The 16,432-nt window shown below is 43.8% G+C and overlaps 1 protein-coding gene across 1 annotated transcript in view; it reads left to right on the plus strand.

Moving 5' to 3' along the window:
- LOC144773872 (lysozyme g-like) overlaps positions 1-16,432 on the plus strand; it is a 930,039-nt gene that overhangs the window by 825,713 nt on the left and 87,894 nt on the right. The window contains exon 7 of the mRNA XM_078658957.1: positions 4,355-4,493. Within this exon, the coding sequence (XP_078515083.1) occupies positions 4,355-4,493 (139 nt within the window). The remainder of the gene's footprint in view (positions 1-4,354; positions 4,494-16,432) is intronic.

Below are 16,432 nucleotides of genomic sequence, written 5' to 3' on the forward strand. Positions count from 1 at the left end.
GGCTTGTTTACCCCCTACTGTGGGCTGTGCTGATCCGTCTGTATATATTATACAGCCGTAATGTTCTAGAGGCAGAATTTCGGTCGGTAGAGGACACTCATACTCGTATTGTAGGAATTCTTGGGTTTTTAAGTTAGGGTAAAAAATGTATTCAACGTCTGTTGCAGCAAGAGAATTAACCCATTGTATCCATCTTGGATGTAAAGCCTTAGCATTTGGAATGCTTGCTTTCATTACTGCCTCTAAGGCAGGTACAGGCGTAACGATCATAATGCGTTTACCCTGCACTAGAGCTCTCTCTTTTGCTACTGCAGTTTGAACCGCTGTCAGAATTGTTTCTATTGAAGGGAATTTCATTTCAGCTTGTGTGTACAAGTGTGATTTGTATGCAAGTGGTACCGTTTCTCCTTCATTAAAGGACAGATATGTGAATCCGCATCTCCCTGGGATGATTCGGATCACAAGATTGCGCACGTTTTCGCGTGTCTGTAATTTTGTTTTTGCTAACATGTCTGTTTGTACTGAATGCAAAATTTCTGCCATTTTGTTGGTTTAAAATCAGGTTTTATTAGCTCGTAGAGAGGTTTAACCCTTTCTGCGTAGTTCAGAACGTACGTTCTTCCAAAATTCAGGATACCTAGAAATGACTGTAAGTTTTTCAGCATTTTTAGAGGTTGGAGCAGCGCACATTTCTCTAGGAAGTTTGCTGCCAGGCTTTTGCCTTCACTTGATAACTCGTATCCTAAGAATAGGACGTTGAGGTGGGCAATTCGCGATTTCTTAAAATTTAATTTGTACCCTTCTGAAGCAAACCCAAGTATTATGGTGTTCACTCTTTTCAAGTGCCTGTCCAAGTCGTCATCTGTAAGATAGTTGTCATCGACATAAGATAATGCCTCATCGTCATACATTTGTAGTAACTCTGTTACTCTGGCTGAAAATAACCCTGGACTATTCTTGAATCCCTGGGGGAGACGGCAAAATTGTCCCTGTGTCCCCAAGATTGAGAAAGCGGTCAAATGCCTGCTTTCCGGTGCAATGTTTTGACAGAAAAACCCATTTGAAATATCTAATGTGGTTTTATATTTTTTCCGCACAATATTATTCATCAGTGCTGCACTGTGTGCATTTGGTACTGCAAATGTTTTGCAACAGGAGTTTAAATGTCTGTAATCCAAAACTAGACGATATGAATTGTCTGGTTTGGAGACAGGAAACAAGGGATTATTCATTGAAGAGGTGCATGTTTCAATCACCCCTTAGTATTCAAGTTGATTTAAAATCTCCCTGACTTGTTTTTTAGCTTCTTGCTTTACTGGGTACTGCCTTTGTGCAGTAGGCTGACTTTTTAACTGGGTTTTGTTGTGAGGAAAATCCTCATCCCATCCTACATGATTTTTATATAATGCTGGGGCTTGAGCTACTGCCCATTTCCTGGCATATGTATATTTTTTATGAATTGGAATGTGATTTGAGAAGGCTGGCATAATTATCTCTTCACAGTGTTCGCCAACTGCAGGTGGCCAGTCTTGTTCAGCTAGAAGAATTTCATAGCCCTTAGAGAGCTTCTTCCAAAAGAGTGCTTTTATTGTTCTAGTTATGTCCCCCTCCATCCGGAGTGTTACTTCATATAATGTGTGGGGTACACTAACCCTGGTGTCGGCAGTTTTAACCTCAATGCATTCATTCAAGTCCACTGTCTCCAGATGATCCATCAGGATCCTGCGAACTATGGTTACTTCTGCTGCGCTGTCTAGCATTGTCTGGGCCCACTCCCCGTTCTTGAGTTGTGTCCTCAGAATCCTCGGCATGTCTGATCTTTATGCTTGCTACCTTCTTTTTGGAGAAATTAGCTTTTTTACTTTGGTGAACGGGTTCATTGTCTTTGGACTAGGCGCGTTCTTCCTTGTGTTCTGACCGCCCTCTTCTTTCCGATTTCAGCGAGGAAGTCTGAAAAGATCGAGAGGGATGCATGTCATTATCTTGATATCTGTCAAGTTTTCTTAAAGTATCCCTATTTCTAAGGTTATACCTCCTTTCAGAGGGCTCCCGTTGGGGAGACCTACCTTCCTGTTCAGGAAACATAACTCTCCTTCAGGGAGACCTTCCTCTGGACTGAGAACGTTTCTCTTTAGGAAGTGTCTGCTTACTGTTTTCCCACTTCTTTTTAGGAGTAGTGAGATTATTTTTAATAAAAACTTTTTCAGGATTTTCTGTTAGTTGTGGTTTTAGTGGTTTCCCACCCAAACTATCTATACCTAGTTCTTCATAGGATTTTTCAATGATTCTGGCAAGCTCATACGGTTGCTCAGTGATGTCTGTTTCTTTTAATTTCTGGCGGATTGCCACTGATGCTGCTTCTCCTTTAATGTTGGCTAATAGTATAGCCGAGACCTGCTTGAAATCCTTCAGTGATTTCATACCAAGATTTAAGGCCGGTTCTGGACCATATTCATTTTGAATCTGTCTTAGAACATCTAGTCTCACCGCCATGGACGGATCACCATGTGTTTTAGTGTAGATTGAAGCAAAGACTGTGCCCCAAGTGTCACAATCCTCTACGTGTGGTGCAATCCCCATAGGTAAACAGATCGTCAGAATCCTGTGTTTCTCATGGGGCATACTATCCGGAAATACTGCCTCAATTTGAGTAATTTTTTGTGCTAACCAGAACAGAATTTGTTCTCGTTTTGCTGGTAGTTTATCAATGACTGACTGTATAGTCTGTGGTGTAATTTTATTTGTGTTCTCCTGGTGAGGGGTGTTCTGTAGAATTCTTACTGCTGGTTGGGCTGTTAATGTCCGCATGACATATTGAACCAATTGTCTATGTATTTTAATTAACTGTTTTACCTGAGCTAACAACTCTGCATCTGACATCCTTTCAATGTCTGGATGTGGTGTGTACCTGGCCAGTACCGGCCATGTTGCTTCTGGTCTACCTAGTGGACCAAGCCTGGTAATGTGACTTTGATGTATTAGGGCGCCTTTAAACCAGAGCTGATGCTGTTGGTAAGTTAATGGAAGGTTCCTCTGCTTTGTAATAGTGGAACTCACGTGTACCCGCATTAGCTGCTGGAAACTGAATCCATGAATAGAATACCTCTGTCTGCTGATATTCATGTGCCTCTATGACAAAGATTACCCTGCCACCTTTTGCTGATACTCCATAACTGAGTCTGTAAGTTACACTTTTCCTTACATTTACCGGGAGTAGATTAGCATCCGTGTCATTTTCTAAGATAGCAGCGTCATCTAAAGCCGCTTGAGCTGCTGCTGCAGCTCTCTCTATTTCGGTATCACTATCCGACATTTTAGTCTGCTGAGAGTTTGCAGAACAAGTTTCAAGGAAATAAATATTAGATGTACAATATTTTGGAACACTGTATCCTTCAACGTTGAACAAACCAAAAACTAATACATAGGATTTTCGTCCTACTCAGTTTTGGCAGATATTATCCTTTCACCTTCTCCAGACGTCTTTTAGAGTTTTTACTGGAGAAAGGGGTCTGTGTGAAAAGCACGACTGAGGTACTGTAGTATCTAGCGTTAAATTATCGCCTTATCAAACGTTGGGTGCCATGTAGTGTAGTTCCTATATTCCCAATAGGATCTGCGCATTGGAATAACATATACTATAGGTTAGACGTAGAACTGAAGTCGACTTGGTCTCTAACGTATATATTAGAATTAATTATGAGTGCCAGCTAGCTGAGAGGTCACTAGAAACTTTCTCGAATAAACAAGAAGGGATTAGTCTCTGACAACCATATAACATGACAACTTCCCCAGAATGAAAAGTATCTCTAGAGTCGGGGAAACAATAGACGGCTATTTCACTCAGTCAATCGTGCATGCTTCGATTCACCAGAGTTGCTTTAGAAATAGAGAGACGGGCGTTTTCAAAAAAAGTATTTATTGAACAGTCTTATTTCTTAAACATAAGAAATGCACTGCTACAATTGAAATGCTAGTTAAGAAGTACAAGGTATATAATACGAATAGTATTATAAAATAGTACTGTAAAAGCATGATATAGTTTCTAAGCCGTAAACATAGAATTAATCAAAAGAAATTCGTAGCGCGCACTGCATGGCAAAAAGCAATGCTCTGCGAGCTACGAATTTCGTTTTATTAATTAAATTGTGTACTTACCTGCAATGATCCATTTGCCTGTTTTTAGCACCCTCCACCCTGCCCCTCCCCCTCCCCGCCTCCCTGCCCCACCGTAACTCCCTCCACGGCCCGGGGCTGGTCATTTTTTGCCAAGAATCTGTTCCAAGAATTCTCTAAGGGTCTAATCGGCTCCGTACCTTGTTTTTGGAATGATAGAGGTCTTGTATTTCTCTCTCAGGACTCAATCTCCCAGCAACCCGCAAGGGTAGCCTGGAAACACCGGAGCTGGATTTCCCGGCATCAGAAAAGACAGCGTCTTCTCAGTGCGTCAGTTGGAGGGTCGGCTTCCTTCGGCACTTGCAGCAGCAGGGCATCAGGTAAGTAGTTAGTCGAGGTGCTCCTAAACCACTGTGTGTCTGACTGGGCAAATGTAGGCATATTTATACTTTGAAGGTGCCGAGTTTGCCGTAAGATTGGACATAATATCGTCACTAGGGCCTCAGTTCCTTGAAAACTCCAGGAGTTCTTGGATAAATTAGTATTCAAGCAGGGGGAAGTCCCTGACTGCTGAAGGCTGTTTTTTCCAAGAAATTGTTGTGGATTCGCGGAGTTTAGTGGAAGTAGCGATGCCGTATTTGGGCTGCACAGGCTAAGACTAAATAAGGTAATGATTCCTTATGCCTATATAAGGATTGGGTGAATTATACCTATATATGGGCATGAATTGGGATAATTTCACTAGGGCCCTAGATTCCCACATAACAGAGGTATGATTCCAAGGTGTTTGACACCAAACTATACAGCCGTTTGAAAGTTAGCATTTACCGCGATGTTATAATGCACTTAAGAGTATATGCTAGGCTGCATCACAGAACAACCCTGGAGAATAGATTCCGAACGCTGCAGAGGGGCTCTGCTCATGCATGGGCACCCTATCACATAAAACCCAGCACCCTGCCTTCAGGATTGATAAGACCTGCCAAAGGGGTGACTGATAGGTTTATATGTGCAATGATAAGGTAGATATAGTGAACCTATATCTAAGTAAGGGGTGCATGCATCACCTTACACAGGTTGCAGTAGCAGACCCGTGATGTCAATTTGAGTGGCCTCTCAGGTGTGGCATAATATATGCTGCAGCCCCTGGGAGGCCTCTGGGGTACCTATGCCCTGGGTATATAGTATACCATATACTAGGGACTTATAAGGGAATCAAGAATCCAATGTGGAGTGTACCTAAAGTACATGCAATTAATTTAGAGGAGAAAGCGGCTAGGCTGGGGTCCAGAATAGCAGGATCACAGCCAGACTGAGTCATAAACAGTGAAAGATCAGCAAAAAGTGGGGGTAAATCTAAGAAGCAGATCCTACTCTCCTACATGAGGTACCATTTTTATCGGGGTACCTGGGGGAATGCTGGATTGGGGGATTATTTTTGTCAGCCCGGTGATCCTACAACTTTCCCACATAGAAATTTGAAAAGAATTTATTTTTTTCAACAAAATTTGAGGTGTGCAGGGGATTCTGGGTACAGAAACATTGAAGGATCTTTGCAAGCTATACCTCCCTGGACTCCACTGGGTCTCTAGTTTTCAGAAATATGGGGTTTGGTAGTTTTCCCTAAATGGCTGCCATGCCCTGGACCAAAAACTCATGTGACCCCCTTGCAAAAGCAGATAATTTTGTAATAGGTGATTTCGACGTCTTCACAATACGCTTTGGACCCTTTCTTGTCGCAGATACTTAACCCACCCCCAAGAGTGAGGTACCATTTTTATCGGACCACCTGACTACTTTCCCACACAGAAATTTGAGATAAAATTGTTTTTTTCATCAAAATGTGAGCTTTGCAGGTGATTCTGGGTACGGAAACATTGGGCAATCCACGCTGGCCATACCTCCCTGGACTCCCCCAGGTATTTAGTATTCAGAAATGTGTCGGTTTGGTAGGTTTACCTGGATGGTCGCCAAGCCTGGGAACAAAAACTCATGTGACCCCCTTGCAAAACCAGGTAATTTTCAGATACAGAGGGACATCTGGGTTTTTGGTCCTAGGGTTGGCAGCCATCTAGGGAAACCTACCAAACCCATACATTCTTGAAAACAAGAGACCCAGGGGATTCCAGGGAGGTATAGTTTGCGTGGATCCCTCAACCTTTCCCTACCCACAATACCCTACAAACCTCAACCTCAAATTTTGATGAAAAAATATATTTTTTTCACGGATTTCTGTGTGGGAAAGTTCTGTAATCTGCATGAATACACAAATTTCGTACCACCCAGCATTTCCCCAGGTCTCCTGATAAAAATGGTACCCCACTTGTGTGGGTGGGTCAAGTACCCGCGACAGGCAAGGGCCCAAAATGTATTGAGGAGACTTCAAAATTGCCTATCACAAAACATCCTGGTTTTGCAAGGGGGTCACCTGGGATTTTGGCCCAGGGCTTGGTTGCCATCTTGGGAAACTAACAAACTAGCACATGTTTTAAAACTAGACACCCGGGAGAGTACAGCGAGGTATGACTTGCATGGAGGATCACCCAACGTTTTCCTACCCAGAACCCCCTGCAAACCTCAAATTTAACTAAAATAAAGACATTTTCCACACATTTTTGTGTGAAATCACAGTGTCGGCACAAATATACTACCACACAGCATTGCCCTCAGTCTCCCGAGTAAAGTGATACCTTACTTTTGTGGGTGTCCAATGCAGAATTGGCTAAAAACATAGGTTTTTAAAGAAATGTAGTGCTTAGAATTCTCTGTGCTATACCCTTAATTCCTATATTTTTGTCTCTTCACTGTCACATGGCCTTGCCCCACCCACACAAGTGAGGTATCATTTTACTCTGGAGACTAAAAGGAACGCTGTGGGGTAGGACATGTGTGCCGGCAAAGTGATTGCACACATAAATATGTGTAAAATATGGTTTTTTTCAGCTAAACTTGATGTTTGCAGGAGATTCTGAGTATGAAAACGTTGGGGGAGCCATGCAAGCCAACCCTTGCTGGACTCTCCTGGGTGTCTAGTTTTAAGAAAAGTTTGGGTTTGGTAGTTACCTAAGATGGCCACTAAGCCTTGGTCCAAAAACCCAGGAGAACCTCCCCTTGTAAAACCAGGTTATTTTGTGTTAGGTCATTTTGATTTCTCCTCAATACATTTTGGGCCCTTGCCTGGTAGCAAATTTGCAGATCAATGCAGATTTCAGTACTTTCCCACAGAGAAATGTCAGAAAATTTAGATTTTTTTCATCAAAATTTGAAGTTTGCAGGGGATTCTGGGTATGAAAACGTTGGGGGATGCATGCAAGCCATACGTTGCTGGACTCCCCCGGGTCTCTAGTTTATTTTAGAAATATGTGGATTTGGTATGTTTCCCTAGATTGCCGCCAAGCCCTGGCCCAAAACCAAAATGACCCCCCTTGCAAAAGCAGATTGTTTTGTTATAGGTAATTTTGACGTCTCCACAATACATTTTGGTCCCTTGCCTGTCGCAGGTACTTGACCCACTCACAAGAGTGAGGTACCATTTTTATCAGGAGACCTGGGAGAACACTGGGTAGTAGAATTTTTGTGTCAGCCCGGTGAGCCTACAACTTTCCAACATAGAAGTTTGAGAACATTTTTATTTTTTCATCAAAATTTGAGGCTTGCAGGGGTTTCTGGGTACGGAAACATTAGGGGATCCATACAAGCCACACATTTATGAAGACTAGAGACCCGGGGAATCCAGGGAGGTATGGCTTGCTTGGATCCACCAGTGTTTCCCTACCCAGAATCCTCTTCAAACCTCAAATTTTGATGACAAAATCAACCTCTTCTCACATGTCTGTGTGGGAGAGTTGTAGGATCACTTGGCTGACACCAATCTGGTTCCCCCATGTCTCCTGATAAAAATGGTACTTTACTCGTGTGGGTAGGTCAAGTACCAGCTACAGGCAAGGGCCCAAAACGTATTGTTGAGACATCAAAATTACCTATCACAAAAAAACCTAGTTTTGCAAGGGGGGGTCACCTGGGTTTTTGGTGCCATGCTAGGTGGCCATCTTGGGAAACCTACCAAGCCCACACATTTCTGAAAACTAGACACCCAGGGGGAGTTCTGCGAGGTATGGCTTGAATGGGGCCCCCAACTTTTTCCTACCCAGAATCCCCTGCAAGCCTCAATTTTAGCGGAAAAAATAAAATGTTCCTTACATTTCTGTGTGGGAAAGTTGTGGGATCACTGGGCTGACACAAATGTCCTACCACCTAGCATTTCTCCAGGTCTCCCATTAAAAATGGTACCTCACTCGCATGCGTGGGTAAAGTACCCACGACTGGCAATGGCCCGAAACGTATTGAGGAGACATCAAAATTACCTATCACAAAAAATGGTTTTGTAAGGGAGGTCTCCTGGGTTTTTGGCCCCAGGCTCGGCAGCCATCTTGGGAAACCTACCAAACCCAAACATTTCTGAAAACTAGACACCTGGGGGAGTCCAGCGAGGTATGACTTGCAGGCGCCCCTAACGTTTTCCTACTCAGAATCCCTTGCAAACCTCAAATTTAGCATTAAAAATCACATTTTTCTCAAATTTCTGTGGGAAAGTTCTGGAAGCTGCATGGATCCACAAATTTCCTACAACCCGGCATTCCCCCAGGTCTCCTATTATAAATGGTACCTCACTTGCATGGTGGGTCAAGTAGCGGCTACAGGCAAGGGCCCAAAACGTATTGAGGAGACATCAAAATTACCTATCACAAAACAACCTGTTTCTGCAAGGGGGTCACCTGATTCTTTGCCCCGGGGTCGGAGGCCATTTTTGCAAACCTACCGAACCCAGATATGTTTTAAAACTAGACATCCTAGGGAGACTAGCGAGGTATGGCTTACATAGATCCCCCAACGTTTTCCTACTCAGAACCCCCTGAAAACCTCAAATTTAGCTGAAAAATACCATATTATCCACATATTTATGTGTGGAATCACCATGCTGGCCCAACTGTCCTACCCCACAGCGTTCCCCTCAGTATCCCGAGTAAAATGATACCTCACTTGGTTGGGTGGGGCAAGGGCCTGTAATTGGAAAGAGCCACAAACATAGGGATTAAGGGTATAGCACAGAGAATTCTAAGCACTACTTTTTTTTAAAAAAACGTTTTTAGCCAATTCTGCATTGGACACCCATACAAGTGAGGTATCATTGTGCACTGATCTTCACTGCACAGAAACAACAGAGAACGCCTTGGTAGCTGGGAAAGCCCTTCCCTAGCTCCCGAGGCTGTCGGGGGAAAAAAAAATCCCTCTGGTGCCTGCACCTGAAGGATTTCCTCTGCCATGTGCGAGGATGGCCAGGAGCCATCCTGCGCACACAAGCACCATGGCACAGTATGGCTCCCAGCTGTCCTGTGTATGGAAAAGGTTAAAGAGGATTTTTAATTACAATTTGATAGAGACCAAATATGAAATACTATCTGTCCTAATCAAAAGTAAGCACTTATTAAATGTAATAAGGCAACTCAATGGTATCTGGGATGGGTAACATTCATAGAAGTAAAACATTTATGTAAGTGTTTTGCACTACCAGGACAGGTGAAACATAGAAGTAAATATCCAAACTTTTAATTGTACTGCACCTTGTCCTATGGCCTCCCAGGGCCTACCTTAGGTGTGACCTATATGCAATGAAAGGGGAGTTTAAAATTTGGAAAGAGGGTTATATTGTGCATCCACAAAGGAGGCCAAGAGGAGATTTAACAACCAACAGGGGGCCGATCCCCTATAAAGAACCACTAACACAAAAAAGCCACCATGGGTCAGGACAAAAAGCAGATACAGTGGAAGGAGTGTGTGGGGGATTCCCTTTTATAGGATGAATTCCCTCATCTACCCATAGGTGGAATGCTTCATCATCGGGAACCTCCTCGCACTGCGAACCTAGTCCCATTATGGGCTACAACCCCCTCTCTGAAAGGGAGGAGCTCAGGGATATTTTCGTTTCAAGTAACAAGAGGTATACTAAAACCAGAGGATGAGTCGGGTGTGATGGTGAGGGATGGTATAAGATAGAAGATGCTAGTTGAGTTAAAACTGACTACCTGGTACTTGGGAACAAATTTATTGGAACACCCTGGGGTCAGGGTTGAACAACTGTTGTAATCACATGCCTGGAGATTTCAACCTAGCATGGATGTGAGTGATCATAGGGTCGACATGGTTCAGCTATGATGCCCTCTGTAGAGGTGCTATGGCTTTCTTCAAGACCTAATGAGAGATGTGTGGAGATGACACCAGACTAACTCAGGTAGGAGTATGAAAAGTGAACCGACGGCGCGTTGGACGTCAGTCGTGATAAGCTGGTGTTCAGCAGTGTTCCTATACACTAAATTTGCGTTTATTGACACGCAAAAAAAGCAATGCAGTAACACTCCCTAATAAACGTGCTCAATCAATAACAAACTGGCACTTTATAAACAATGAATGCAAATCATAAGAAAGTAAGGGCTTACACCGTTACTTGAGGGAGCTAGTGGCAGCTCATACTCGGCGCACTCGAGGAGGGTTCCACAAAACATAAAAACGGTTGAGAAGGGGGCTGTAAATTACAGTCATAGGTACATATAAGCTAAAAACAGTTCACTCAAAACATAAGAAAAGAGTATGTGTGGTTGAGAAAGTTCTTGTGTAATGAATTATATGTACCATTCATTGTAGGTTGCCAAACATATATGTTCAGGTACGATGCGTACTGAAATCGACATCACCACAGAGAGCAGAGCAACAAGCTGGCACAAGCTCGTAGTTCGGGTAGTAAGAGAACGAGGGATCTGGAGGCATGGCAAAGTGCGACAAAGTCTAAGCTTTAGTGGGATGCTGAAAAGCTGAACAGAAGGGGCATGAAGCCCTGAGCAAGTAAACATGAGAGTTAAAAAAAGAAGAACCATGGGATTGTGTGCTCCAGAAGGCTAAAACTCTCCGGGTGGTCAGCATGTAGATGTGGGAGCTCGGAGGTGCAGAGCAAGCAAAGAATATACCTTCGCTGCCTGCCGGTAAAAAATGGGAAGGTAAATGCGGGCTGATTGTGAAAGCAAGCCCCATGCAAACTAGGAGATAGGCTCCGAAGTGGGGAGCCCAGCTGTAACTGGAACGGAGCACCGAGATGCGGAGCCCGTCTAGGAACACTAAATGTACCAGCACCCAGAGCATGTGAAGTTAAGGGCCTCAGGTGTGTGAAGCACATAAATAAAACACACAAGGCTAGCAGAAACATGGAAAAGGCGGGAGAGGTTATCCAGCCTGACAATATACCAGTGGGACACGCCAAGTTTAAGATGCCGAGTGCGGCGCCGGAGCTGGGAAAGTCAAGGGCCAAGGTTGGTATGGGGCAGAAGGGCTGGGGAGTATGGTGGTCCCTAGGCCCAATGCCCAATGGAATAGCGAAAAACTTACCTTTGCTCAGAAGGACAGCTATGTGCTGTGTGTGTCTGTGGAGAACCGGACAAAAGTGAGGAGGAACGGCCCACCAGAGATACAACTGGTGGTCGGGAACTCTGCCTCCTGGGAGCCGAGCATGGAGGAAGGACTACAAGTACAGGAAATGGCGGTGGCTGTCTTAGAAGAGTAGGCAAGTGATGCCGAGAACTGTAAAAATGGGGAAATGTAAAACACCACCTAGATGAGTTGTGTGATCCAGCTGGAGTAGAGTAAACAACAGAATGGAGGCTCAGAAGGACCCAACGGCCATATTGTGAGGGTAGATAAGTCGATACCTTAAACAACCTACAAGATGGAATCACTGGTAAAGGCAGCAAAGGAACCCATGGACAAACACTTAGCAGGGAAGGAACCCATGGACAACACTTAGCAGCTAAGCCTGAGGCCTACATAGTGAGGCTCAACCAGGTAATCTCATCATTGAGCCTCTGGGTGTCAGAATGTAAACTAAAAACCCGCCTTAACTCTCTCCTTAAGAGAAATTGTGTCACATTGGTGGTAGTTGGACCGGTGGGGGTAGGTTTGTCAAGGACCACCCACGGAAAATCAGTGGCATTATGGCCTGCTTTGAGGAAATGTGTGGTCAGCCTGTTTATCTGCTTACCACATCTGACGGTACTCTTGTGTTCTAACATTCATGTCTTAACTTTCCTCGTAGTCATCCCAACATACCTGATGCCACAGGAGCAAGTAATCAGGTATATCAGGTTCTCTGAGTTGCAACTGATGTGGTGTCTCAACTCCCAAGGCCGATCTGTACCTATGTCAATGATTGAGGTTTTTGTTGTTTGATTACACATGCTGCAGATCCCACAGGGAAAGAGCTCCTTAACCGGAGGGAGATTCCAGAGTGTGTTATGTGGGGAGGGCTGTTTCATGCGAGGTCTTGTATGTACCAACTGGTCCCTAAGGTTGGCACTGAATTTGAATGAAAACGTAGGTTTTGTCAAGTTGCCACTGCCCTTATTCAAGATTTGCCAGTTCTTGTTGATACATTTCTGTCGGAGACCAGTTCTGTTGCTGAAAGTGCTAACACATATCAGTCTGTCAGAGCTCTGTTTTGTGGGATGTCGCTCCAAGAGGGGTTCTCAGTGATTGTTGTGTGCCCTCTTGAGTGCTTTCTGTATCACAGAGGGAGGATATTGGTGGTCCAGAAGGTTACCAGCCAGTGTGGTTGCGTGTTTTCTGTACTTAGCCACATCAGAACAGTTCTGTCGGATCTTAAAAATTGGCCGAAAGGCAAGTTTTCCCGAAGGGAATTGGGATGATAGCTTGCATAAGAAAGTAGCTAGTTTACTTCTTTGCCATGGGTTTGATGTATAATTCAATGCCCAGGCCGTCCTCGGTGCTGTAAATGATGGGGATCCAGGAAGAGGATTTGGTCTTTGTTGTATCCACAAGTAAAATTAAGAAACTGATTGGAGGAGTTGAACCAGAGATGTACATTTTTGATCTCTTCACTGTTACCACGCCACACCACCAAGACATTGTTGATGTAGCGCTTCCATAGACGGATCTTGGACTCAAAAGGGGTTTTGGATGTCTAGATGATGTTCTGTTCAATCGAATGAACGTACGGATTCTCCAAACTCTGGACAAAGGTACTACCGATTGAAGTACCTGAGATCTGTAGTAATAGGGTGTCTTCATACTGGAAGAAGTTTTCTTGCATTGCTATGATGGCACAGGTCATGATGAAAGAAAAAGGGGTAATGGTGTCAAGGACCGTCTCATTGAGTAGTGACTCTATTGTTCGTAGTAGAGTTTGGTCCTGTGGTATGTAAGTATACAAAGACTCCACGTCTAAAGAGACCATGGAATCAGTATCTTTATCAAATTTGAAGCCCTCAAGTGTACGAAGCACATCAATGGTGTCTTGAAGGAATGTTGGCATACCTTTCACAATGGGCCTAAGGACGAAGTCCACAAATTGGGAGAGTGGTTCCAAGAATTAGCTTATCCCTCCGATTATGGGTCTCCCGGGGGGAGGCCTGGTGGGCTTATGTATCTTGAGGAGGATGTAGAAATACGGGGGCACCGGATTGGTATTGACCAAGAAATCGGCCTCCTTGTTGGTGATCCACTCTTCTTCCTTAGCCTAATTAACCTGATCACATATGGTGTTCAGTAGCCTCTTCGTTGGATCCATTCTGAGAAGTTTGTACTTGGAATCCACCAATAGTCTGAGGCATTCTTCACGATAAGTGGAGGTATCCAACAAAACAATGGCTCTACCCTTGTCCGCTGGTTTAACGATGATAGACTCATTATTCGTGAGCCTGTCCAAAGCCTCTTGTTCCAACCTAGAAAAGTTTTTGAAGGACTGATTTAGTTTGAAAAGGCCCTTGTTCAATTCCTGGTGGACAGCCTTCTCGAAGGTCATCACTTTGGGGGGATCATGTGGGGTGGTGGCATGAAGATGGATTTGCTACTGAGATTAGTATTACGTTTGATATCATCTGCAAAAAGAACTATTGATGGACAGAATGCAGAACAATGTCATACATTCACCCCAGTACAGAGATCTGGGCCTAAATCCATCTTTTTTTCGCTCACCATGCCATTCAAGTTTGGAACCAGCCATATGCAAATCAGTCTTGACCCTTCCCCAATGGGGTCTGCCAGGCCAGGTCCTCCCTGGACTGTAAACAAGCATCCTAGGGCCGGTTTCGGGGTTTCACCCCTCTTCAGCCAGGATAGCTTGATTCCAGTGGCATGGAGAGCACGGGACTCACGTCTGAGCATACCCGTCCCACTCTGCAACTCTGAGCTCCGACATCTACATGCTGAACTCCTGGTGAGTCTTAGCTTAATGGAACATTCAATCCTGTGGTTCCTCCTTTTTAACTTTCATGATTACTTGCCGAGGGTTTCATGTCCCTCATATTCAGCTTTTCAGCATCCCACTAATTTTTAGACTTTGTCGCACTTTGTGATACCTCCAGATCCCTCGTTCTCTCACTACCTCAACTATGAGGATGTGTCAGCTTGTTGCTCTGCTCTCTGTGGTGATGTTGATTTCAGTATCCATCCTACCTACATTGATTGGTACATACAATTGATTACTCAAGAACTTTCTCAACCACATGTACTCTTTTCTTATATGTTTTGAGTCAACTGTTTTAGCCTATATACATCTCTGACTGTAAATTACAGCCACAATTGCCCCCTCCTTAACCTTTTTTAGGTTCTGTGGAACCCTCCTCAAGAGTGTACTGAGGATGAGCTGCCACTAGCTCCCCTCAAGAGACGCGGTAAGCCCCTACTTTCCTATGATTTGCATTAATTGTTTATATGTATCCAGTTTGTTATTGATTGCTTTTTTTGCTTGTCATTAAACACAACTTTTCTCTATTGGAGCAGCGCTGAACACCAGCTTATAGCGCCAAGAAACCGCTGGTGTACGTGCGCTGTATAAATAATTTTTACCATACCATCACGTCCGAAGTCCGATGACCAACGCGCTGTCGGTTCACTCTTCATACACCTACCTGAGTTGGTCTGGTGTCATCTCCACACACATCTCTCATTAGGTGCTGAAGAAAGCCATAGCACCTCTACGGTGGGCATCACGGCTGTAACATGTTGACCCTATGATCACTCGCATCCATGCTAGTTTGAATTCTCCAGGCATGTGATTATGTCTGTTTTCTAACCCTGACCCCTTGGTGTTCCTGTAAAATTGTTCTTACACACCAGGTAGTCAGTTTTAACTCCACTAGCACCTTCTATTTTACACCATCCCTCACCATCACACCAACTCATCATCTGGTTTTAGTATACCTCTTGTTATTTAAAACTAAAACATGCCTGAGCTCCTCCCCCTCAGAGAGGGGGTTGTAGCCCGCACTGCAACTAGGTTCACAGTGCTAGGAGGTTACCGATGATTAAGCATGCCACCTATGGGTGTGTGAGGGAATTCGTCCTATAAAATGAAACCCCCACACACTCCTTCCACTCTATCTGCTTTTTGTCATGACTTAGGGTTTTTTTGTGTTAATAAAGGGGGTTATATTGCCAAGTCGAATTGGCAATTTAAAACTATATTCAGGCTGAAATAGCTGCCCTGAGACATGTTTTAAGGGGCTACATAAGTAGTTGGCATTATAAGTGGTGCAGGTCTATTAATAGCATGTAATGTATATGCCCAGGTTATATCGTATACCACCCTACAAGGGACTTATAAGTAAATTAAATGTGCCAGTCATTTGTAGGTCAATAGTTCTATGTTTAGCAGGGTGAGCATACACACTATAACACTGTTTAGCTGTCCTTAGGCCAACAAAAATGAATTTCAGCACAAAACACGGTGGGAAAAAGATGAAACATTTGGGGTAAGAACCCCTGAAGGCTGACAGGTTTAACAGTTTTCATAAGCAAATCGAGCAGGCACAGGTTTCCATGAAGAGTCCCTAATAGGCTTGGCTAAGAAGTCAGGTAAGTTGGGGAGAAATCAAGCAGAAGGTGTCAGCAGGTAAAGCCTCTAAAAGGCAGAAACAAATAAAGATTCAGTCAAGTGTGTGAGAATTGATTTGTCCAGGAGTCTAAATCGTTTGTGCAGGAGAAAAGGAGCACCTACATCTAACTAACTCAGCAATGTACAATTAAAAGTGCAGATCTTAAGTGAAAAACGAATTATCAAACCAAACAGGATCAAACATTTCATGATAACTCAGTGTCAACTCTCTTCCCGACCATCACACAATGTCAATTTCTGCTGCATCACCTTTAACAGATATCACTTAAAAAATGATACATTACAGTAAGCATGTTTTATGTGCAGGAGCAGGGGTTTATTATTTAGCTCACCCTGAAACACATACCGATAAACATTCACACA

The sequence above is a fragment of the Lissotriton helveticus genome, chromosome 8 (assembly GCF_964261635.1).
Source record: "Lissotriton helveticus chromosome 8, aLisHel1.1, whole genome shotgun sequence".
Classification (NCBI taxonomy): domain Eukaryota; kingdom Metazoa; phylum Chordata; class Amphibia; order Caudata; family Salamandridae; genus Lissotriton; species Lissotriton helveticus.